The sequence below is a fragment of the Pyrus communis genome, chromosome 17, assembly GCF_041283825.1.
Source record: "Pyrus communis isolate YQ-2024b chromosome 17, ASM4128382v1, whole genome shotgun sequence".
Classification (NCBI taxonomy): Eukaryota; Viridiplantae; Streptophyta; class Magnoliopsida; order Rosales; family Rosaceae; genus Pyrus; species Pyrus communis.
The window spans coordinates 2,416,851-2,441,414 of NC_142581.1; the positions used below are offsets into that span (position 1 = coordinate 2,416,851).

Below are 24,564 nucleotides of genomic sequence, written 5' to 3' on the forward strand. Positions count from 1 at the left end.
CATCGTAATATATTTTGTTGTGAACATTTAGATAAACTAATTTTTGTTATACAATATATTTCGATGTACTTTATCTTCTTCATTTAGGTATATTAAATTCATTATAATACATTTCGGTGCATACATTTAGGTACACACATTTCGGTACATGCATTTCGATACAAACATTTAGGTACATTAATTCAATATAATACATTTTCGGTACTAACATTTCAGTGCATACATTTCGGTACACACATTTAGGTACATTAATTTAATATTAATACATTTCGGTACAAACATTTAAATATATTAGTTCAATATAATATATTTCGGTACTAACATTTAGGTACATTAATTGAGTCTTTCAAGTTTGAAGAATGTTAAATAAAATTAATAAATTAAAAAACTCTTTTTTGGTCAAAAAATAAATTAAAATTTGTGTATTAATAAATTTAAATATTTAATGGGAGACATTAAATAAAATGCACATTAATTATTTTAAATTAAGGACACATTAGGGACTAAAATCAATATTCAATCTAACACTAGGTTTTTTTTTTAATTTTAATTTTCTTGAAGGATTAAAGTTCAAAAACCCCTTTTATTTATATTCTGGTGTTTGCAGGTTTTTGTTTGGATACTGCCGTTACTCTGCAGGTATTTATCTTAAGTATTTATTTTTCCTTCAAAAAACAAGTTTTATCTTTCTAAATATATTTTTAGGTTTGTAATTTTTATGCTAGGTATAGATAATATCTGGGAATTGGGTGAAAAGGAGGGGCTGCAAGTTGGTTGAGAAGATCCTGAAAAGTTGGTTCGGACTTGAGTTTCAACCTGGGCAAACATCCCCACGCGATCTAGTAGCAGATCCCTTTTGGTTATGAAGGCTGAATGAGTTCACGGGGAGTTGACGGAAATTTCAATTTCGGACTTGAATCCTTACGAAATTCATCACGGATGTTTAAATCCTAATTTTTCCACCACGGGGCTATCTTTCAGTTATCCTATCACCACGAGGACTACTAATCCAATTTAGCCATTTGCCAAACTTATTTAACCATTTGCCAAACTTATTAATCTAATTTTGACATCGCCTTTAAAGATGCTCTAAAAGTAACTTATTTAACCATTTGCCAAACTTACATCGTAGACATGTTAGAATAGATTCCCTAATTTCGGAATCTTCTCTGTGATAATTGTTTTTAATATAGACAAGGTTGATTAATTATAATTGGTACATTAGTCCTTTTACAATATAGATTAATTATGACCCTATATTATAACTTTATTCATTAATTAATAAGAGTCATAATTCTACAAGACCATAGTTGATGAACGATAATAAATGAGACTATTTCACATGTAAGTACACCCTGAAAACAATCAGTTATTTTTCTGAAAAAAAATCACTTATGAGAAATGAAAATTAAGTAAATAAAACTAACTTACGGAACAATGTTTTTATTTCTCCAAATTCATGTTTGCATGTGTTGACATGTTGGATTGTGAATCTGTAACAGGTAATACTAATCAACATGACCAATAACATGGTAAGATAAACATCTTATATTATCAGATAATTTGGCATATTATATACATTTTGCATCAATAGTAATAATCTGAAGTAAATATTTCACAAACAATGGCATGCATGGGACACACTTGTGAGCATAACAGATTCAATACTAAAAGTAAGTGACGTAATAGAGGGGAATATTTTTATTTCTACCTCAAGTGAAGGTGATGCTCACTTTTATTTATCATCGTAAAAGAAGTTTAAATTTTGATATCTGTATAGTTAATAGACACAAATCTCATGATTTAAATTCATGAAACAATAATAAAAGAATGATGAACATTATCACTTGAGAGTGATGAGTAAAAATACATCCTAATAGTACTACCACTATCAGTCTACCACAAGATAAGATCCCAAGCTGATCAGAAAGCAGCGCTCTTTATCCTACGGAGAAAACACTTTTGACTGAGTGTCCAATCTCCATCAATAATGATGCAACTTTCACCATTTTTAATATTAGGGTTTCTATTTGACGTTTTCACATTTCTCTTGCCAAACCGGTCGGTTCTCTCCTTTCAGTGTGTTACGATTTGTTGATCTTTTCGTGTCGAAAAATCCACACGATTAGTGCAACAAAAGCAATAAAGTTATGAGTGCGTTTGATTTTTGGAAGCGTTACGTTTGGGAATTGAACTAAGAGACAAATTCATCAGCATGCGTTACTGTGTGAAGGGCAAGGCATCCTGATGACACACAGGGACACACAGCCGACATACGCAGACACACAGTTCACACACAACTGCAGACGGACATGCACATGTACTTCATTAAGATACAGTTGTTGTACATATATGCAGTGGTAGCTGACGAGGATGGCTACTATGTATAAGTTTTAGCTAGGAAGAAACTAAGAAAATCAAAAGAATGTAAAAATTGGGTAAAAGATAACCAGCTGAAGATATATAGTCTGGGAAATATTGACAGATGGAGGGAGCATGAAGGTTCTTCAGTGCTTCGAGGAGTAGTTTAAAACTTTTCCTTTGGGTGGCATGCAACGATGGATAGCACTTTATTTCTTTATGGAAACCACTAGCTTTTGTTGCGAAAGATGTTGGAGAGATAGAAATAAAACAAAGCGCCAGTTCTAGGAGATTACGTTCGTGTGACTTTACTATTTTCCTTAAATTATAACATTATGTGACTTGTATTCTTAGTATTTAAAAAATTTATCTGTGTTCTAAGCTACTAAATTAAATTCAAGTGCACATGTAGAAACCCTAATTCGAATTTGATTTTAGGAAAAATAAATGTTGTTATCATTTTTTTCTCAAGACATGAGTGCCTGTTAATGGTACCCTAGCTACTTTTGAATTGTTCATGGTTGAGCTAGCTATACATGATAATCTTTACAAGAGGGAACGACAGGGACAGGGTCCAGGGACAGCAATAGATCGAGTTAAGAGAACTGTAGTTTTGAAATCTTAAATTCTCCTATGGTTGAGTTTACACACGTATGCAAAGCAATATCAAGACATGAGTGCGCACACTTTCTTGGATGTGGATAAGTGTCATACATAATTAGATTGGCTACATTGCGATTAATTACACTTTTTGATATGCTGATATTATTGTTGATATTGTTGGTATGTCTTTAGTCTTACAATTATTAATATGTAAGCAAAATGGTTGGAGATTGATGGTTGATAAACTTAACTGTACTTTTAATCGCATTGCAAACAAGAAACAGACTATAATTTATAAATGAATAAATTAATTTATATTTTTCCATACCTTATATAGACTTAGTTTGGCTTATATCTTTAATTTGTTTGTGATGTCTATCTCCGCACAGGTTTAATTAGATCTAAATTGGGAAAGAAAGCTTAAGAAAATTTAAATTAACGTGAAGTGAAATTTAAAATGGAATTGGGATTGTAATCTAGTGACTTTCAGTTTCATGATCAGCTCATCGTCATCACCATATGATAAAAAATGCTTCTTTATATATGTTTTCTTTACGTCAATCGAAACAGATAGCACGTCAACATTATGTTTTCTTTGCCACTTTACGTCAATCAAATTAAAGATTTTTCAGTGTAACGGATATACAAGGTAGTACATCATCATATTATACAAATGATGAGATATGTATGATAGAAATTAATAATTTAAAAAATAAAATTTTTCACCATTCATATAAATATACGTGGTATACCACTCGTGTTCCGATTACAACAAAAAATTTCAAATGGCCTACTTACGAAAGAAAGAGGTTAAATGCATGGACGCATACTCTGATTGAATGGGGACTCCCAAAGTGGAGGAATGCTTGAGAAGGTATTTCAGTGTCCGATTTAGAGAATTTTTTTTGGTCAACTGAGATCCTCATTAAAATCATAAATAAGGCAAAAGAAATTAACAATAGGACAATGCAACATTACACAGCAGGCTCCCTCACAAGTCCTGCAACACACTGAAGCATCACTAACCTAGCTACAAGGGCACTAAAAGAAAGGTAGGTAGAGATAAAGCTCTGCCTAACCTTAATTTTCATTCCTCGATGGACATGGCGGCCCGTCCCTTGACAAAACCAAAACCAGAGAGGGAGGAGGCTGTGAGGCCCACTGTTGACGGCACACCCTCTTGATTTACAAAATTTAATGCTGATAATTGAAACTGTTTATATTATATTTACAAAAAATTGATGAACATTAAAGTTATTTAGTCAATCAACTGTAATAAATAAACAGATAATTTGTAATAATTTTGTTAAATTGTAAGAGGCTTAGATTGCAACAATAAACACCGTGATATAACGTAGAAAAGTTGATCAGCAGTAGTAGAACTAATCCAAGCCATTTCGTCGAACATATAATGTGCAATACCCATAAACAATTCAACTCCTGAAAAACAAACCATAAACAATTCAAGTCTTGAATCTTCAAAGACCTCTCGTTTTCTTCGTGGTTACTCACACCTTAGTGAAATACCATTCCCTAAATCCCCTCGCACTACTCTGACTCGCCACCCCCACCACTCACTACAGAGTCCAAGAAACCCAGTGGTTTAATAGGCCTTCCGATGAAACTAATGGTAGCAATTCTAATTCCAATGAAAATCAGCCTTCCGATGCTTCAAATATTGATAGGAGAGAGAAGTTTACGGAGAAAGAAGTCTTTATTAATCATGCGGAGGTAATTTGGCAAGAGAGAAGATCCAGATGATTTAGAGCCACCAAGATACATGGCGAGAATCAGACCTGAAGAAACCTAGCGAACCCCATTTCAGAAAACCTCCCGGCAACGATTGTTGTTGTGGGTTTTGGCGATTTTCTCTAAGATTTTGTTGTGGGTTTCCTGATTTTCCCGGAAACGATTGCTGTTCATGGGATTTTTTTGATGATTTTGTGCACATCACCAGCAGAAGAAGAAGAATGGCCGATAAGGTTTGAAGCTGGAAGCGTAAAGATCTGGAAGCTCTTCGCATTTTAGAAGATTTTCAAGTGCTCGGACTTCAGAGTAAACACCAAAAGCTAGCAGCGTGAATGGCCTCTTTGTCTATGGACGGCGGCGGAGAGCTTCAGTTCTTGGAGGTGGTGAAGGCGTCGGTGGTGAAATCTCCAAACCAGAACAATCAACCCAACATTCGTAACAATCGCGATCCCAAGCTCGCGGAAGCACCAAAAATCTAATGGAAAATTGGAAAGACACTAAGCTAGAAACAGATGAAAAATAATGAGAAATGGAACCACAAGGATCAATGGCGTGAGCCTGGCTCTGATATCATGTTAACTACATTATAAAGATGAAGAATTAGTACAAAGGAAGAGGAAGATGATTGAGAGAAACAAGAGAGATTGTATGATTGATTGGAGAAAATGTATATATCCGAACTAAAGGAAATGATAGCTATACAATCGCTTATATAGTCATATAACTTAATTACAATAATACTCTCTAACTATATTTCTGTTATATCAGTTATTACACTCCCTCTCATCGTCGTCAATTGAGGAGCCTGATGGTAGTTCCAAATGGACTCTCCGGCGCCTCTTTTGTTTTGCCATCGTTCGGGGACTTCTTCGTGAACATCTTGAAGCTGAGAAAAGATTTTGTCCGACATTATAAACTTAATGAAATCAAATCTTTCTCTGCTTGAATATGGGCATGCATCTTTCCCTCCAGTCACGAGAAATGGTTGCTCATGTTTGTGTAATTGCACATGTAAAGAAACATGCAATGGGCGATAGTTTTGTTCGGTGGATTGGATATATACACTTCTTTTCGTAGACGGCGTAGTTTGTGGTTAGTGTTACAGCGATATTTGAATATAATTTATATTACGAGAGAAATTCGAGTGCGAAATGAGTTTTAATCTAACTGCATACAACCTATTTTATATTAACTTTAGAATGATAATTACCATTGAACTAAATTACTAGATAGTTAATAACGACTATGTATATTTTAAACTATTTTAATCTACAGACGGAGACTTAAAACAAGTGCAAAAAAAGAGATTTTTTAACAAAACGTTAACCAACGTAAAAATCCCTCACGTGCACATAAGCGCAGCTTCAGCCGAACGACGTCGTTGAGACTGTTGAGTTCATGTAATATTCTCCCTTGGGATCCGATTTTATCGAAATTATGATCAGTTCGCAAGTCTCACCGCAGAAGCCCAAAGTCAGCAAAAGTGCTTTTAAACTGTAAAAACTTGGACAGTGAGTCAATAACGAACTCTCTCCTCCTCCTCCAAAGCTTCAAACTTTCAGCTCGTCTCCGTGGAGTTGAAATCTCCAGTCCAGCTCAAGATCTAGGGTTTCCGTTTCAGTCATGGAGGAGAAGGTAGTCGCTGTAATCATGGTGGGCGGGCCCACCAAAGGTACTACTCTTCGTACAATTCCTAATCAAAGAATTTGTTGCGTTTAATTTTCTGATTTTTGTTGCGTTTAATTTTCTGGGCAGGCACTAGATTCCGGCCTCTTTCATTCAACACTCCGAAACCGCTTTTCCCATTGGCCGGGCAGGCCATGGTGCACCACCCCATTTCAGCTTGTAAAAAGGTTGGCTTTTGGCTTCTAGCTTTTAGCTTTTGGATTTTGGCTTTTCAATCTTTAACCAAAGTCCCATCAAAGAATTTGGATTTGAATTCAATTGCAAGAATTGAATGCTTGATTTTATGTTACAGATACGCAATTTAGCTCAAATCTATTTGGTTGGATTCTATGAAGAGAAAGAATTCGCACTGTATGTGTCTTCCATTTCCAATGAGCTCAAAGTGCCAGTGAGGTACTTGAGAGAGGACAAGCCTCACGGTTCCGCCGGCGGACTTTATTACTACAGAGATATCATCATGGAAGACAGCCCGGTTCGAACTCTATGCTCAGTGCTCGTTTGTCTCCATTTTCCACTGTTATGTGTGTACTAAGATTTGCTTAACAATGTTGTATTTGTGTCTGTGGAACAGTCTCATATCTTTTTGCTGAATTGTGATGTTTGCTGCAGTTTTCCACTTGTAGACATGCTTGGTGAGTTTTATTTTCCATGTTCGTGTATGTTAACGAAAAGTTTATTGCTTGGATTTATAAATAAGACTTCGAGAAAGTAATTGTTTTTGTTGCTTCTTGTTGTTGTTTGTTGTTGCAGAGGCTCATAAAAGATACAAGGGAATAGGTACAATGTTAGTAATTAAGGTTAGTTTGTTGACAGACGGCTAGAATTGTTGAATATGTTGCAACTCTGCTCCATATAGCTGATGCTCTTCTTCTTTGTTTTTCGTCATGCTATTCTTTGTTTTTTTTGGTTCATATGTAGGTTTCTGCGGAATCTGCGAACCAGTTTGGGGAGTTGGTTGCTGATCCTGCCACCAAAGAACTATTGCATTATACTGAGAAGCCAGAGACTTTTGTACGTACATGATGCAGTTAATGTTCAGAAATTGTTTATTTAGTTGGTGCTTGATGATCTCAATTCTTCGTTTTATTTGCTTGTTCCCGGCCACATTTGGTAAGGGTTATCTATTTTCTTAATGCAGGTGAGCGATTTGATCAACTGTGGTGTGTATGTATTTACTCCAGATATTTTTACTGCCATTCAAGAAGTCTCCAATCACCGAGAAGGCAGAGGTTGGTTTTTTGTTTTTACTGGCATTATAGTTGTGGATTGGTTTGCACATGGGATCAAATTCTGGTTCTAAAGTTATTATATTACTTCATTTGTAATTATTGATAACAAATTTTGCCTCAACACGTATTGCTTTTCCCATTTCCTTTTATCCCTATGAAGTAAATATGCATGAATTTCACAGTGAATGAATCATTTATTTTATTGTTAGGCGAGATACTAACTTGATGTAAACGAGACATTTTGATAGATGTTAGTACTTTAGTATACCAACAAACCTTGGATGTAAGGGAACTCCATGGAATATTCAAAATCATGTCATGGAGCTTGGATCATGATGCAAATGAATAGCCATGCAGCATTCATCAACGTTTGTCCATATCTTAATAATGAACTTATAGCTTCTTCGGGGAGTCTGAATTTGTATTTGACAATTGCAGCTAATTTGCGTCGTGTTTCCAGCTTTGAAGCCCTCCAGTCTGCAACAAGGTTTGCATCTTTCTCCTGGTTGCATACTTTTACTTTGAATAATGAATTTATAGCTATTTTCATTTAATTCCCTGGTTTCACCCTGAGAAATGCTTACCGCTTGTCCGGATCATATCCATTGTGAATACCTATTTATAAGTTAAGATCTTTCGTGTTAGTAATAGAAGAAGGAACTTTTGTTTGAAATCCCCTGGAATGTCATCTCTTGTGGCACGAAGGCGATATAACGTGCGTTTACAAATAGAGTTGTTATTGGTTTAAACTTTAAATTCAGAGTGTGTCACTTTTAATGTTGATATACACTCCTTTCAACAGGTCTCTTCCCACAGATTTTGTTAGATTGGATCAAGATATTTTGTCACCTCTTGCTGGAAAGAATAAACTGTATACATATGAGACCATGGATTTTTGGGAACAGATCAAGACTCCAGGGTAGCGTAAATTTTCCTAATAGCTTCATTTATTTTTTCTTTTTCCTTAAACGTTTCTTATCATTTGCCTTATACTAATCTTTGTTTGCTGTTACAGAATGTCTTTGAAATGTTCGGGTTTGTATCTTTCTCAATTCCGAATTAACTCCGAACATCATTTAGCTAGTGGAGATGGTACCAAGAATGCTAGAATTGTTGGTGATGTTTATGTTCATCCATCGGCAAAAGTACATCCAACTTCTAAGGTAGTTCCACTTCCATATCATCATCTACTATTTTGTTCTATCCTTGTTCACAGTTGCGTGTATGTATTGTACATAAATATTGGATGAAGTAGGATAGTGAATATATTGGAGGCAGCAGCACAATCATTACTTAGAGCTTCCTTCTTCCACATTTCCTTCTAACTCGTGAGTTACTTTTGCGCACAGATTGGTCCCGATGTGTCTCTTTCAGCAAATGTTCGTGTAGGTGCAGGAGTAAGGCTTATAAATTGCATTATCTTGGACGACGTGGAAATCAAGGTATTGAAGTTGGTATATTGATGGATAAACAAGAACTTTTGTGTATTGGGGATGCTTTAATCCGAACTCTTCAATTTTCTGTGTCATGACAGGAAAATGCAGTTGTTATAAATGCTATTGTTGGATGGAAGTCGTGTATTGGAAAATGGTCGCGTGTCCAGGTAAATGCTGTTGTTGGATGTAGTTGCATGATTAGTGAATGAAACTAGTAACATACCGTTCTGTTAAGTTATAGATTTCTCTGAACTTGTGCGGATTGCTCCTCATTCTTGTCACTAACTAAAAACTTAACTGACTGGTTTAGGCTGACGGAGACTACAACGCGAAGCTTGGAATTACCATCCTTGGTATGCATGCCTGGTTTCTCCTTCCTTTCTTCTATGAATTTATTGCTGTTGATGTGCAAGGAAAATTTTCAATTCAGTTGACCAATTTGAAGAGCCCTCATTTTTTCTTCTTTTGGCAGGAGAAGAGGTGACAGTTGAAGACGAAGTTGTGGTGATCAACAGCATCGTTCTCCCAAATAAGACTCTTAACGTTAGCGTACAGGAGGAAATCATTTTATAATCTCCAAGAGAGAGCTTGCTTCCTGGTTTTTGGTTGCTGCTCGTGTTCATGCTGGTATGTTTTGTTTAATTATTTTGGTTAACCAGTGTATTGTATAATTGAGCTACAAGAACAGATGGGCAACATTTTTATTCGGCAACTTAAAGGCGACAATTTTGTAATGCATTTGTATCAGATATCTAAAAGTTAATTTTTATGAAGTAATTGTTTCCGAATATGTTCGTGCCAATTGGATTCGAGTTCAATTCTGGGTTTAGGGTTTCTAAATCGAAATTTCTATTCAAATTCTGTCTAATTTTACCCATGTGTAAAGGTTAAAATTTCCGAGGCTTGTTTGGTTCTTAAGTCAGGCTTGATACGAGCATGTTACCCGTACAAGTAATATGCATGTTGGTTCGAATCAGAGGAAATTTGGATTGCCAAGAAGCCAGAGGAGTTATCAGTACAGCCACCCCCAAGATCTTTCGCCCCCTTAGCCGCTCCCTTACCATGTGATCTGCATATTGAAAGTTTAAGGTTCACCAACCTCTCGAAGATTCTAGGTTTGCCGGAATCTTGCAGAGACAGAACTGGGACTCTTCATATAGTCGGAAGGGCAGATCAGGTACACTAGGTTTGCTGATGAGGCTGTGAATCTCTCTTACATGTTCAAGGACCTTGCAGTATTGAATGCAAGAGCTACTTCCTTAAATCTTTTACACGAGGACACGGATATGCTTGGATATACTGAGCAATTCGGAGATATTGCTCAAGACAGGCACATTCTTATGTCTCCAATGGAAATGCAGGCTTACAAGTTGGAACTGCGGCCGCAGAAATGAATGTACTTGAAACAGATTTTCTTACTGTATTTTCATGGTTGTTTTTTCAACAGGGTTCTTAGCTAAACGCAATGATGTGTCCTTATCTCTCCCGTGGAAATGCAGGCTTACAAGTTCAAGTTAGGACCACACGGGCTAAGGTACTAGCGACCGATTTCATTACTGCATTCTCATGGAAGCTTCTTCAATGGGAACCATATATCTGTTGCCAAGTCAGGGCAAAGACGATTCGTACGAGTAGCGATACAGTCAAAGCAACCACCCCTGGTTTCCCTTGCGAGCAAGTCCACTGATAGACTTTCCGTTGGGATTCACTTTGTTGTAAAACTGCTGCTAACAATTATGCATGAGATTAGTATTTGTGCTGCTAACGATTGATAGACTAGTATTTGTGTGTTCAAAATGATATTGAGGCTAAGGACTCGTTTGGAAGTGTTTAAAAGCCTAAAACGCTTTTAGAGAAAATGCTTTTGGGTTTTAAAAGCACTTGAAGTAATTCTTGCATGTAACACTAGTCTCTTGCAAGAAGCACTAGTGTTGTGTACAAGAGCTACATCTTTACTTGTATATTCACCAAACACTGGTTTCAAAAATATTTTCATGAAATGCTCTTTCACCAATTTGAAAAGCACTTTCAAACAATCTAATGGTGATGTTTGGACTTTGTATTTTGATTGTGATCTATAACTACATGCTAATTATTTTTTAATTTGCATACGTTAAACCAATTTATTGTCCAAGTACATTCGTCCAAGAGATTCTTAGGTTTGATCGCCATGTCACTTCCAAAGAGTAACTTATGTGATTCAAGTGCCATGTGGTGCAGGCTGTTCGGTCTAGACATAGCTGGCAAGTAGGGTCGGAATGCAGCTGGGGGCCTTGGGTGAGACTTTGTGTGTGGAAGGATGAAGCCGTCCAGAAGTCCAAACCCTAGAATTTCTTTTGCCCAAAACACAAACAAGAGAGATCCCGTGAGACCCGAACACAAGGAGCTCATCTTTTTCTGTATCTTGGAGAAATTTTTCATTGTGACTGAAACACGGATGGTATACCACTTGTTTTCTATATATATTCTATATATATTCTATCATTTGTATAATAACACATGATGTACCACTTCATATACTGTCACACTGAAAAATCTCTACTATATCTTGAACCTCTTGTAATCAAAAGAAAATCATGCGGCAAACATCTATTGGACGAGTTATTCTTTCTTTAAATATGTGGCAAAAATCTATTGGACCAGTGGTGCAACTAACACTTTGGCAAGAAAGTTCCTCTCCTTGAATAGGCCGGTGACGTGGCAAACATCTATTGGTGGGTCGATTATTTTCATATGGGTAAGAAGAGATTTTTCAGTGTGACCGGCACATGAGGTGAGGTGGTATACCATATGTCATTATACAAATAGTGGGATATGTATATTAAAAAATTAACAACTTAAAAAATAAAATTTCTCACCACTTACATAAAAACAGATGGTCTACCACTCGTATTCTCATCATAATAAAAAATTTCTCCCGTATAAGACCAACTGGGCTAACAGGTCAAAGCCCACGCGCTCTGAGCTGCTGAAGCCTGAAATTTAGCAGCTCTCTCGCACACAGACGACAAGCGCTTTCTCCAAGCGGAGAAATTTTGGTTCTCCGATCAGAGACCTCCACCGCGTCGTCTCTCTCTTCCTCTCAGAGGTCAGCCGCTCCTCCGCCGTTATCCTTATTTATATTCCAATGAGAAATCAATTCAATTCTCTGACACGATATTTTCAGATCTATCACTCTTCATTTCTAGATCCTCCCTCACGGAGCTTCTGAAGTCACTATTTCTGGAATTAATTTTTTTTTTCCTGCAATTAACCTTAATTTTCCATTGATTTTGGATATTTAATTATATTGAATAATTTTTTATGAATTTGAATTTATTTATTTCAATATCTTGTTGTTTGTTGCAGTGATTTGGGAATTTAGGTGTAGAACAAGACTTGAATTTTGATAAGCAAAACATTGTAATCCAGAGGAAGCAATAAAGGAGACAAATTCAGGAAATTGAGGGAAAGGTGATTTGGGAACATGGCCGATCACCACCACCACCACCACCACCAGCACAGGCCTCACCGCCTCTCACTCCCCCAACGTCCCACCACCCCCACCAACTTCTCCACCACTACAACCACCGCCTTCTCCACCACACCCACCACCGCCACATCTAGACAGTACCCTGTTTACCCTTTCTCATCGACCCCGATTGCAACTCCGTCCAAATACCGCCTCTCATCCCTCAACCCCAAACCGTTCAACCCCAACAGCAGCAAGTCCTCCCTCTCCTTCCTCTTCCTCCTCCTCCTCTCCCTCCGCTCCCTCTATTCCCTCCTCCCTTTCCTCCGCTCCTCCCCTTCTTTCTCTCTCTTCCCCTTCTCTTTCCTCGTCTCTCTCCTCTCCTTCCTCCTCACCCTCTCCTCCTCCCTCCTCACCTCCTCCTCCTCTTCCAAAGACCCTTTTCACCAAAAGCAAAACCAACCCATCTTCTCGCTCACCTTGATCACACAGTCCCAGCACAGAATCTTGGTTGCCAAATCGATTCTTCTTGCCGTGGTCTTCCTCCTCCGGTTTCAGGCGCTTCGTTATTGCGGCACCGCCGCCATGATCCTGGCAGAATTGTCCGGCAACGTGGCGGCCCGGTTCTTGGCGGATGGCCAGGATTCGAGTGTCGGCGGCGATCGGAATCGGTCCTCCAAGGTCCGTGGGTTTCTCGCTCTGTTTTCTGGGTTATTTTTGTTATCTATGAGTTGGGATCGGATTGACTGCTTCCCATTTTCTGCTAAATTGGTTGAAAGTTTGGGACTTTCACTGTTTCCAAGAGTCAATTGTGTGAGAATTTGGCCAATGATGCTTCCATTTCTCGCTGGATTTTTGGGTTGCTACGAACGGGTATCGATGAATTGGGGAACAATTAGGCAATTGGGTCGAAAACGGGTTCGTGTAATTTCGCTGTTTTTTACAACTGTTGTGCTGTTCATTCCTGCTGTTGTGAGTTTTTTCATGTTTGAAGCTGAGGGAGATGGAGTTTCAATGGGAACTTTAATTTGGCCTCTGGCAAACACCGTTGTTTTCGGGGTGCTTCTGAGTGAAAGTTTTAGTGATGACAAGTCATTGAGTTCAAACGATTTCCGAAGAGAGTATATGGTAACATTTCTGTGTACTCTTGTGTTGGAGTTGTTCTATTTTCCTGAATTATCACTTTGGGGACTGTTGCTATGTGGTTTGTTACTGTATGTTGCTGTTAGGGAATTGGATCCTTACTATTTGCAATATCTTGAACTGGGAATGGAGTCTTCAGAATCGTTTACTACCGCCATTATGAAGCCGATTAAGCACATTTTGAGTGAGAGGAAGTCACGCAAGATTGCGCTTTTCCTTATGATCAATACTGGGTACATGTTTGTGGAATTTGCTGCTGGGTTCATGAGCAATAGTCTGGGGCTGATATCTGATGCCTGTCACATGTTGTTTGATTGTGCTGCTCTTGCAATTGGGCTATATGCTTCGTATATTTCTCGCTTGCCTGCAAACAATCAGTATAATTATGGGCGTGGGAGATTTGAGGTTCTTTCGGGATATACTAATGCTGTTTTCCTGGTGTTGGTTGGATTGTTGATAGTTTTGGAGTCGTTTGAGAGGATTTTGGACCCTCAGGAGATATCGACTAGCAGTTTATTAGTTGTTTCGATCGGGGGGCTTCTTGTTAATGTGGTTGGTTTAATCTTCTTTCACGAGGAGCATCATCATGCTCATGGTGGATCAGGATCATGCTCCCACTCCCACCATCACCCGCATTCGCATGACTCTCTTGGGCATAATCATGAAGGTCATGGAAAGCATGAGGAATGTATACCTATTTTCAGTGAAGACCAAGAAAAATCATGTTCTGGCCATCATGACCATCATCATGAACACCAACATGACAGTTCTGTCAGTTCTAAAGATCACAATTGCGGAAGCAAAGAGTGCCATGATCACCAACATGATCAGCATGACCACCATGGCCATAGTAAGCATGACGGCCACGTTCATAACCACCACCATCATCACGACGGCCATTGTCACGACCATGACCAACATGATCATGCCCGCCAACATCATCACCATGACCATGCCCACCAGCACGAACACCATGACCACGCCCACCAGCACGAACACCATGACCCCACCCACACTCATGGAAGCTTACCCCATCAAGTGGCGGAATCTCACAGTCAAGAACCAGGTTTCCATAGCCATAAACAGCCAATTGATGGAGAAAAACCAGCTAAGCATCAACATCGCCACATTGACCACAACATGGAAGGAATATTTTTGCACGTTTTGGCTGACACCTTGGGAAGTGTCGGAGTTGTGATATCAACCCTCTTGATTAAGTACAAGGGATGGCTGGTTGCTGATCCTGCCTGCTCGATATTCATTTCCGTCTTGATTATATCTTCGGTTATCCCATTACTTAGAAACTCGGCAGAAATCTTGCTCCAAAGAATTCCCAGAGCACACGAGCAGGATTTGAGAAAAGCTCTTATCGAGGTTAGGAAGATAAGGGGGGTTTCTGGCATTCGGAACTGGCACATATGGAGTTTCACAAACAGCGACGTAGTGGGGACTCTCCATCTCCATGTCTCAACAGAAATCGACAAGGCTGCGGCAAAGGCAAAGGTCTCACACGTACTACACGAAGCTGGAGTCAAGGACTTAACATTGCAGTTGGAATGCGTTGGATCATAGCATTGTAACGCTCGACAACTTTCATCCCTCGACAGAATTGACAGTGACATTGTAGCCCATTTGTTGCGGATGCGATCAAGGAGCCTGTTGGTAGTTCCAGATGGATTCTCCAGCGCCTCTTTTGCCATCGTTCGGGGACTTCTTCGTGTGCATCTTGAAGCTGAGAAAAGATTTTGTCCGACATTATAAAGTTTATTTTGCCAAATCTATCTCTGCTTGAATATATGGGCATGCATGTAATTGTGTTTGAACATGTAAAGAAACATGCAAAGGGCGATAGTTTTTTGTTGGGTAGATTGGATATGTACACTTCTTTTTGCAGGCAATATAATTTATATTACAAGGGAAATTGGAGTGCGACTAGAGTTGCACTATGTTCTCGCCAATTTGGAACGAAATTATCACTATATTCACTTGACCAATTCGTAGAGCCCTCTTGTTTAAAAATGAAGATAACTAGTGGCAGACCACGGTTATCCACTTCTTTTCAAATGTTGGGAAGACGCTTAACGTTAGCGCATAGGAGGAAATCATATTTACGAAGGAATTGTTTTCCGAATATGTTCGTGCCAATTGCATTCGAGTTCAATTATTTCATTAGGGTTTAGGGTTTCTAAATCAGGCTTTATATGATCATGTTTCTCTTGTAAGTAATGTGCATGTTGGTTCGAATCCGAGGAAATTTGGACCAAAAAAATTGGAATTTTTTATTTGGCGTGTGGAATGTCTATGTGTCTATTAGATTTACGTTGAAATTTTATGAGGAAATTCAGAGTGCTTTTTTAAAAAATTATTTGTGAGCGAGCAACTCGCATGTGCTGCTTTGTTTTATCGGTCAATCCACGTGCTTTCTAAAAAGTGCTTCCATCTTTTTTGACCCAAGAAACGCTATTTTTTTTTTTTTTTTTTTGAAAAAATAAAGAGGAGGGAGAAGATTTTTTTTAATTCTAAATGACATCTCACTTTTGGTCTGACCGAGCCGTTGAGAGTCTTTAATCCAAAAGCCTAGAACTTGTATCTAAAATTGCGAAGAAAATGCAAGGCTTTAAAAGACATTAGTCGGGCAATAGAAATTAATTTTACTTAAATTATTATATAACATGTAAAATGTTGTCAATTTATACTTAAAAAAATATATAATTGTATTGAAATAGAATGACATAAATTATAAAGTATTATAACATATTGAAAACATAAAAACAATTTATTGAACAAATAAAATATAAAATGAAAAATTATTTATTTTCTATCTAAAAGAGGATTGTGACTTAAGTAAGCGGTTAAACGGGCTCCTAAGCATGTTTAAGCATTATTTCTTAATTTCAAACACATAAAAATTAATTTGAACGGTAACCAACTATCTAATATCTAGATAAAGGCCTAACCAGTGCTAAACGGGAATTTTAGAACAAGAAAAATGTAGTGGCATGACTTTGTCTCCTTTATACTTTCCTAGTACCCAATTTTCTCCGATTATAATATGGGCATGAAAGATCAAAAAGTCAATAGCGTGGAAATGAACGAATGAGGATCCTTTTTGGATTCTCTCGTGAGAATTTCGAGAATTCTTCAATCACATATGTTTATTGTATATTATACAGTAAGAAATTATTGTAAATCGTTTTATTTAAAATTAAATATAAACAATACTTAACGAAAATCAACTGCACAATATACAATAAACAGATAAAAATTAATTGAAATGGTAACCAACTGTCTAATGTCTAGATAAAGGCCTATGCAGTCCTAAGTGGGAATTTTAGAACAAGATAGTGCCATGACTTGTCTCCTTTATACTTTTCTAGTACCCAATTTTCTCCTATTATAATTATAGCGTGGAAAAGAAAGAGCTGAGTATTCTCTTCGGATTCTCTTTGTGAGAATTCTAGAAATTCTTCAATTACATCTGTTCATTACATATTGTGCGGTCAGAAATCATTATAAATCTTTTTATTTAAATTAAATATAAATAATATTTAACGAAAATTAAATAAAAGATAAACGAATGTAATTGAAGAATTCTAGAATTCTTACCGAGAGAATCCGAAGAGGATCCTCATTCGAAAACAAAAGTCCCATAATATAACGGATCCGATCGGTAATTTGGTATTCATCACTCGACTAAACAAAGACTGCAAGTACAACAACTGCAACACTGAAAACTCTCGGCCTAGGGTCCCACCCACCATCAGCAAGCAACCGACTGACTGCAGAGTCCGTCTCCTCCTCCTCCCTTCCTCCCTTCGATCTCATTTCCCCCAAAACAAAACAAACGGGAATGGCTTTCTCGTCGTACATTGGCAGCACCCGCCGCGGCGGCTGGGCCAACTCCCTCCTCCCTTCCTCCTCCGCTTCCAACCCCAAATCCAAGCTCACCAGAAAGCCCCGCAGGCGATTACCCCTCCGCGACTTCATCTTCGCAAACTTCTTCGTTATCGGCATCTCGATCTCCCTCTTCTTCTTCCTCATTGTCTTCCTCCGCTACGGCGTCCCCACACCCCTCTCCTCCCACTTCAAATCCAAATCCCCCGCCCGCTTCTCCAAGCCCCGAAAGCCCGTTTCCCGCAAGACCGTCTCGGCCGCCGATTCGGGCGCCGACGCCGATGCGGGGGCCACCGTCGACCTCACCACCAAGGACCTGTACGACAAGATTAACTTCTCGGATGTGGACGGCGGGCCGTGGAAGCAGGGGTGGCGGGTGAGCTACAAAGGGGACGAGTGGGACTCTGAGAAATTGAAGGTGATCGTGGTGCCCCATTCGCATAACGATCCCGGCTGGAAGCTCACGGTGGAAGAGTACTACGATGTGCAATCCAGACATATTCTCGACACCATTGTCGATACGCTTTCGAAGGTGAGCACAAGATTCAAACTTTCAATTGGGTTTTGCTTTGAGCTTAATTTTGCTCATTTGGTGTTAAATTTTCTTGTTTTATATGATTAGTGCATTGAGTTCGTATGATCCAGTTAATATATCTGCTAAATGCTAATACTTTTTCTTGGATTGATTGTTTTAATTATAGAAGAACTTGCATTTTGTGTTATAGCAGTAATTGCAGCTGAGAAAAAATATAGATTTTGTATAATCTTTGGTTTTGCTTTTCTGCTTTCGAGACTTTCCAAGTTTGTGTGAGATTTAGTTTGGTGGATTTTTCTTGGATGTGTAGGATTCTCGGCGCAAGTTTATATGGGAAGAGATGTCTTATCTGGAAAGATGGTGGAGAGACGCCTCTGATCACAAAAGGGAGTCATTCACCAATTTGGTGAAAAATGGTCAGCTCGAAATTGTTGGAGGTGGCTGGGTAATGAACGATGAGGTAATATTCATATTCGTAGGCTTTTGTTTAACCGCATGTTTGTTTTTACTTGATTATCGACTAGTATTATATGATATTTGGTTCTTGTCACCACCCCATTGCATCTAGGTACAAGTCTCTTTTCTTTTTCCGGTGGTCAGAGTATTACCATATGCTTAGATTACTCCTAGTACCTGACGTGATTTTGTAATTAATGCGTTTGTGTTGTTGAAGCTTAATACATTGGTTCTTCTTCTTGATGCAGGCTAATTCACATTATTATGCCATAATTGAGCAGGTACATTTATTTTCATTTTTAATATTGTTCTTTTTTATGATTTTATGCGTCTCTTTTGCTGCCGAGTTGCTGATTTTATCTTTGGGCAATGGATGTGTCAGATGACAGAAGGAAATATGTGGTTGAACGAAACTGTTGGGGTTATTCCTAAAAATGCTTGGGCGATAGATCCATTTGGATACTCACCTACCATGGCATATCTTCTCCGTCGCATGGGTTTTGAAAATATGCTTATTCAGAGGACCCATTATGAGCTGAAGAAGGAACTTGCACTGCATAAAAATTTGGAGTATATATGGCGTCAGATCTGGGATGTGGATGAAACTACCGATATTTTTGTCCACATGATGCCTTTTTATTCTTATGATATTCCACATACTTGTGGGCCAGAGCCTGCTATTTGTTGTCAGTTTGACTTTGCTCGAATGCGTGGCTTTGATTATGAACTCTGTCCATGGGGAGACGATCCAGTAGAGACCAACCAGGGAAATGTTCAGGAGCGGGCACTTATTCTACTAGATCAATATAAGAAGAAATCAACACTGTACAGGACAAATACACTTCTTATTCCTCTTGGAGATGATTTCCGCTACATAAGCATCGATGAAGCTGAAGCTCAGTTTAGGAACTACCAAATGTTGTTTGATTATATCAATTCTAATCCCAGTTTAAACACAGAGGCCAAGTTTGGAACTCTGGAAGATTACTTTTGGACCCTTCGTGAGGAGGCTGAAAGAATAAATCATTCACTTCCTGGTGAGATTGGTTCCTTTCAGGTTGGGGGTTTTCCTTCTTTGTCAGGTGACTTCTTCACTTATGCTGATAGGCAACAGGACTATTGGAGTGGCTATTATGTTTCCAGGCCTTTCTTCAAGGCTGTTGATCGAGTTCTCGAGCAGACAATTCGTACCACAGAGATGATGATTGCTTTCCTGCTTGGGTACTGCCAGAAACCACAATGTGAAAAGTTGCCCATGGGGTTCTCCTACAAGTTGGCTGCTGCTAGGAGGAACTTAGCTCTTTTCCAGCATCACGATGGAGTGACTGGTACTGCTAAAGATCATGTGGTCGTGGACTATGGGACTCGGATGCACACATCTTTGCAGGACTTGCAGATTTTCATGTCTAAAGCTATTGAAGTACTGCTCGGAATGCGCCATGAGAAAAATGAGAATAACCCATCTCAGTTTGAGCCAGAACAGGTGAGATCTAAATATGATGTTCAGCCTGTTCATAGAGCAATCATGGCCCGTGAAGGAACTAGACGGTCGGTGGTGTTTTTTAATCCTTTGGAGCAGACAAGAGAAGAGGTTGTGATGGTTATTGTTAACCGTCCAGATGTTACTGTTCTAGACTCAAACTGGACATGTGTTCAAAGCCAAATATCCCCTGAGCTTCAGCATGATAAAAGCAAAACTTTTACCGGAAGGCACCGTGTCTACTGGCAGGCTTCTGTTCCTGCATTGGGGTTGCAAACATATTACATTGTTAATGGTTTTGTTGGATGCGAAAAGGCCAAACCAGCAAAACTAAAATTTTTCTCAAAGTCTGGTTCTTTATCTTGTCCCACTCCATATGCTTGCTCAAAACCAGACGCTGATGTGGCTGAAATCCAGAACAGGAACCAAATACTCACCTTTGATATGAAGCATGGCTTGCTGCAGAAAATAAGCTATAAGAATGGTTCGCAAAATGTTGCGGGTGAGGAAATAGCTATGTACTCTAGCTCGGGTAGTGGAGCCTACCTATTTAAACCCAAAGGTGATGCCCAGCCTATCATCGAAGAAGGTGGGCAGTTGGTGATCTCTGAGGGCCCTTTGGTGCAGGAAGTTTACTCTTATCCAAGGACTGCATGGGAGAAGAGCCCCATTTCTCATAGCACCCGTATCTACAACGGAGAGAATACTGTACAGGAATTTCTCATTGAGAAGGAGTATCATGTTGAGCTTCTCGGCCAGGAGTTTGATGACAAGGAGTTGATAGTTAGGTATAAAACAGATGTTGATAACAAAAGGATATTCTTTTCTGATTTAAATGGCTTTCAGATGAGCCGGAGAGAAACCTATGATAAAATCCCAGTTCAGGGCAATTATTACCCTATGCCCGCTCTTGCGTTCATGCAGGGCTCCAATGGTCAGCGGTTTTCAGTCCATTCCCGGCAGTCGTTGGGTGTTGCAAGTCTTAAAAATGGATGGTTGGAGATTATGCTTGACCGTCGTTTGGTAAGAGATGATGGACGAGGTCTTGGACAAGGAGTGATGGACAACCGTGCTATGAATGTAATCTTCCACATCGTTGTGGAGTCTAACATTTCAGCCACATCAAACCCAGTTTCCAACCCATTGCCCTTGAACCCCTCTCTTCTTTCTCACCGTGTCAGTGCTCACCTGAACTATCCGTTGCATGCATTCATTGACAAGAAGCCAGAGGAGTTAACAGTGCAGCCACCCCCAAGATCTTTCTCCCCCTTAGCCGCTTCCTTACCATGTGATCTGCATATTGTAAGTTTTAAGGTTCCCCAACCACTAAAATACACTCAGCAACCTCTCGGAGATTCTAGGTTTGCGCTACTTTTACAGAGACAGAACTGGGACTCTTCATATTGTCGGAAGGGCAGATCAGGGTGCACTAGATTTGCTGATGAGACTGTGAATCTCTTTTACATGTTCAAAGACCTTGCGGTATTTAATGCAAGAGCTACTTCCTTAAATCTTTTACATGAGGACATGGATATGCTTGGGTATACTGATCAATTTGGAGATGTTGCTCAAGACGGACACGTTCTTATGTCTCCAATGGAAATACAGGCTTACAAGTTGGAATTGCGGCCGCACAAATGAATGTACTAGCAGCAGATTTTCTTACTATATTCTCATGGTTGCTTTTTCAGTAGTGTTCATGGCTAGACGCTATAATGCGTCCTTATCTCTCCCGTGGAAATGCAGGCTTACAAGTTCAAGTTACGACCACACGGATGAAGGTACTGCTGACTTGATTTCATTTCTCCATTCTCATGGATGCTTCTTCAATGGGGTTAGTAGCATATGACAATGGTTTCTCATATCCCACTATGAACATGATCAAAGTGGGAACCAGATATATGCTGCTACTTCAATACATGTTGCCAAGTCAGGGCAAAGACAATTCGTACAAGCAGCGACACAGTCAAAGCAACCATCCATGGTTGCCCTTGCGAGCAAGTCGATTGATAGACTTGCCCTTGGGATTCTTTTTGTTGTAAAGCTGCCGCTAACAATTATGTATGAGATTAGTATTTGTGTGTTCGAAATGATAGTGAGGTTAATGGTGATGTTTGGATTTTGCTTGTAATGGTTCACATGATAGAGGGCTACTTTTGAAGTGACCAATTTTTAGTCCAAGTACTTCCATCCAAGAGATTCTTGGGTTTGATCGCTCGTGCCATGTCACCTGTCCGTCCAAAGAGAACTTCTTTGGTTCAAGCGCCATGTAGAGCGGAATGTTTGGTGAACACATAGCGGGTGAGCAGGGTCGGAATGCAGCAGGTGGCTTTGGGTGAGATTTTGTGTGTGCAGGGACGTGGTCGTTCGGAAGGCCTAACCCTAGAATTTCTTTCGCCCAAGACACAAACAAGAGAGACCTCTTGTATTCAGGGTCTACTATAATAATAGCTTGCGTGAAACCCGAATGCAAGGCGCTCATTTTTCTGTGTCTTGAGCCTCTTGTAATCAAAAGAAAATCATGTGGTAAATATCTATGGAATTGGATCCTCTCCTAAGCTTGGGCTTAGGAGCCTCCTGATCAACACACAAGGTCCAACGATTATAATTATTGTAACTTTTAGAAGGTTCTCGTATTTGTAACCATTGGATCAAAATCCAATGGCCCATGTGTGTTGGTCAACAGGCTCTTAAGCCTAAGCTCAGGAGATGATCCAATTCCAATATCTATTGGACAGGCGATGCCACTTGCCAAGAGAGTTCCTCCCCTTGAATTGACAGGTGACGTGGCTAACATCTATTGGAGCGATGATTCTTCACATGATTCTTCGCACGCGCTCTGAGCTGCTGAAGTCCGAAATTTAGCGAATCTCTCTCCTCTCTTAGAACAATAAGCGCCTTCTCTCAACTGAAGAAATTTTGGTTCTCCGATCAGAGACCCCCACCGCGTCCTCTCTCTCTCTTCTTCTCAGAGGTCAGTCGCTCCTCCGCCGTGGTCCTTGTTTATATTCTGATGTTAAATCAGTTCAATTTTCTGGCTCGATATTTGCAGATCTATCGCACTTTATTTCTAGATCTTCCCTTACGGAGCTTCTGAAATCACAATTTCTGGAATTAATTTACTTTTTGCTGCTATTAATCTTAAATAGCGATTGATTTTGGATTATAAGATATGAAAATTTAATCATGGGTTTTTACAGTGAATCATCTTTTTTAATGTGAATGTATTTATTTCAATATTTTGTTGTTTGTGAGATAAATTGCCTATAGAAATTATCTGAATTGCAATGATTTGGGAATTTAGTTACAGAATTTTAGACTTGAATTTTGATATGCAAAACATTGTAATCCAGAGGAAGCATAAAGGAGACAAGGTCAGGAAATTAAAGGGAAGGTGATTTGGGGAAATTTTTGGCACGAGAATATAAATCGGCAACGATGCCTGCCCAGAAGATCGAAACGGGTCACCAGGACACTGTCCACGATGTAGCCATGGATTACTATGGAAAGCGTCTAGCAACAGCTTCGTCTGATTCCACCATTAAGATAATTGGTGTCGGAAACGCTTCACAGCACCTTGCTACATTGTCAGCTCATAGAGGCCCTGTTTGGGAGGTAGCTTGGGCGCATCCCAAGTTCGGGTCGATTCTTGCTTCTTGTTCATATGATGGACAGGTGATCATTTGGAAGGAGGGTAATCCCAATGAGTGGCAACAGGCTCATGTTTTTACCGACCACAAGTCATCGGTAAATTCCATTGCTTGGGCACCTCATGAACTTGGTCTGAGCTTAGCCTGCGGTTCTTCTGATGGGAATATATCGGTTTTCACTGCCAGGGCCGATGGTGGTTGGGACACCACTAAGATAGATCAAGCCCACCCTGTTGGAGTAACCTCAGTTTCATGGGCGCCATCGATGGCTCCTGGTGCTCTAGTTGGATCTGGTCTGCTTGATCCAGTTCATAAGCTGGCATCCGGTGGGTGTGATAATACTGTGAAGGTGTGGAAGCTGTACAACGGGATCTGGAAGATGGACTGCTTCCCTGCCCTTCAAATGCACAGCGATTGGGTGAGAGATGTAGCATGGGCACCCAACTTGGGACTTCCAAAGTCCACAATCGCAAGTGCTTCACAGGACGGAACAGTGGTGATTTGGACTGTGGGCAAGGAAGGTGAGCAATGGGAGGGGAAGGTTTTGAAGGATTTTAATGCCCCGGTCTGGAGGGTGTCATGGTCACTAACCGGAAACTTGCTGGCTGTGGCTGATGGAAATAACAATGTAACATTGTGGAAAGAATCTGTCGACGGTGAGTGGCAACAAGTAAGCACAGTTGAGCCATAGGTTTTGTATTTCCTACTTTCAATTACTGTCTTTTAATATTATCATGAACTAGATTGCTAGCGTCTTAGAAAAGGTTTATCTTGGTTTGACTTTACTTTGCCTGTTAGGGGTTTATTGAATTGTTTTTGCTTATTGTGGGATGAAGATTCAGAATTTATATTGTAATCAGTTGGAGTTGGATCGTATGTGCTTTCCATCCT

The 24,564-nt window shown here is 39.4% G+C and overlaps 4 protein-coding genes across 6 annotated transcripts; all 4 read left to right on the forward strand.

Annotated features, from left to right (window-relative positions):
• Positions 1-6,144: 6,144 nt before the first annotated feature.
• On the forward strand, positions 6,145-10,923 carry LOC137707939 (uncharacterized). 3 transcript variants are annotated; one of them, XR_015958342.1, is made up of 16 exons: positions 6,145-6,385; positions 6,469-6,566; positions 6,692-6,871; positions 6,971-7,031; positions 7,150-7,196; positions 7,318-7,410; positions 7,538-7,628; positions 8,067-8,115; positions 8,431-8,547; positions 8,644-8,791; positions 8,978-9,070; positions 9,163-9,231; positions 9,375-9,417; positions 9,537-9,691; positions 9,988-10,460; positions 10,564-10,923. XR_015958342.1 is itself a non-coding variant. In XM_068446883.2 (14 exons), the coding sequence occupies exons 1-14, from the start codon at positions 6,337-6,339 to the stop codon at positions 9,635-9,637; spliced, it is 1,239 nt and encodes a 412-aa protein (XP_068302984.2). In that variant the 5' UTR covers positions 6,145-6,336; the 3' UTR covers positions 9,638-9,852. The 3 variants fall into 3 exon arrangements, 1 of the variants encoding a protein (XP_068302984.2); XR_015958343.1 differs by lacking the exon at positions 9,988-10,460 and having other exon boundaries at positions 10,512-10,923; XM_068446883.2 differs by lacking the exons at positions 9,988-10,460; positions 10,564-10,923 and having other exon boundaries at positions 9,537-9,852.
• Positions 10,924-11,978: 1,055 nt separating this feature from the next.
• Positions 11,979-15,579, forward strand: LOC137707564 (zinc transporter-like protein). Its single transcript, XM_068446461.2, has 2 exons — positions 11,979-12,152; positions 12,413-15,579. The coding sequence occupies exon 2, from the start codon at positions 12,531-12,533 to the stop codon at positions 15,228-15,230; it is 2,700 nt and encodes an 899-aa protein (XP_068302562.2). The 5' UTR covers positions 11,979-12,152; positions 12,413-12,530; the 3' UTR covers positions 15,231-15,579.
• A 1,748-nt stretch (positions 15,580-17,327) lies between these two features.
• On the forward strand, positions 17,328-24,549 carry LOC137749536 (alpha-mannosidase 2-like). Its single transcript, XM_068489645.2, has 5 exons — positions 17,328-18,084; positions 18,398-18,547; positions 18,792-18,824; positions 18,926-22,997; positions 23,377-24,549. The coding sequence occupies exons 1-4, from the start codon at positions 17,509-17,511 to the stop codon at positions 21,662-21,664; spliced, it is 3,498 nt and encodes a 1,165-aa protein (XP_068345746.2). The 5' UTR covers positions 17,328-17,508; the 3' UTR covers positions 21,665-22,997; positions 23,377-24,549.
• Positions 23,462-24,549, forward strand: LOC137749535 (protein transport protein SEC13 homolog B). The gene has a single exon (XM_088688852.1). The coding sequence runs from the start codon at positions 23,462-23,464 to the stop codon at positions 24,362-24,364; it is 903 nt and encodes a 300-aa protein (XP_088544978.1). The 3' UTR covers positions 24,365-24,549.
• Positions 24,550-24,564: the final 15 nt, after the last annotated feature.

Bases quoted from the DNA above. Each gene is read 5' to 3' on its own strand.
- LOC137707939 (XM_068446883.2), top strand. From the start codon at position 6,337: ATGGAGGAGAAGGTAGTCGCTGTAATCATGGTGGGCGGGCCCACCAAA. The intron at 7,411-7,537 runs GTACGTACATGA...TTCTTAATGCAG, and splicing joins CTGAGAAGCCAGAGACTTTT to GTGAGCGATTTGATCAACTG. The intron at 9,071-9,162 runs GTATTGAAGTTG...GTGTCATGACAG, and splicing joins TGGACGACGTGGAAATCAAG to GAAAATGCAGTTGTTATAAA.
- LOC137707564 (XM_068446461.2), top strand. From the start codon at position 12,531: ATGGCCGATCACCACCACCACCACCACCACCAGCACAGGCCTCACCGC.
- LOC137749536 (XM_068489645.2), top strand. From the start codon at position 17,509: ATGGCTTTCTCGTCGTACATTGGCAGCACCCGCCGCGGCGGCTGGGCC. The intron at 18,085-18,397 runs GTGAGCACAAGA...TTGGATGTGTAG, and splicing joins TTGTCGATACGCTTTCGAAG to GATTCTCGGCGCAAGTTTAT. The intron at 18,548-18,791 runs GTAATATTCATA...TTCTTGATGCAG, and splicing joins GCTGGGTAATGAACGATGAG to GCTAATTCACATTATTATGC.
- LOC137749535 (XM_088688852.1), top strand. From the start codon at position 23,462: ATGCCTGCCCAGAAGATCGAAACGGGTCACCAGGACACTGTCCACGAT.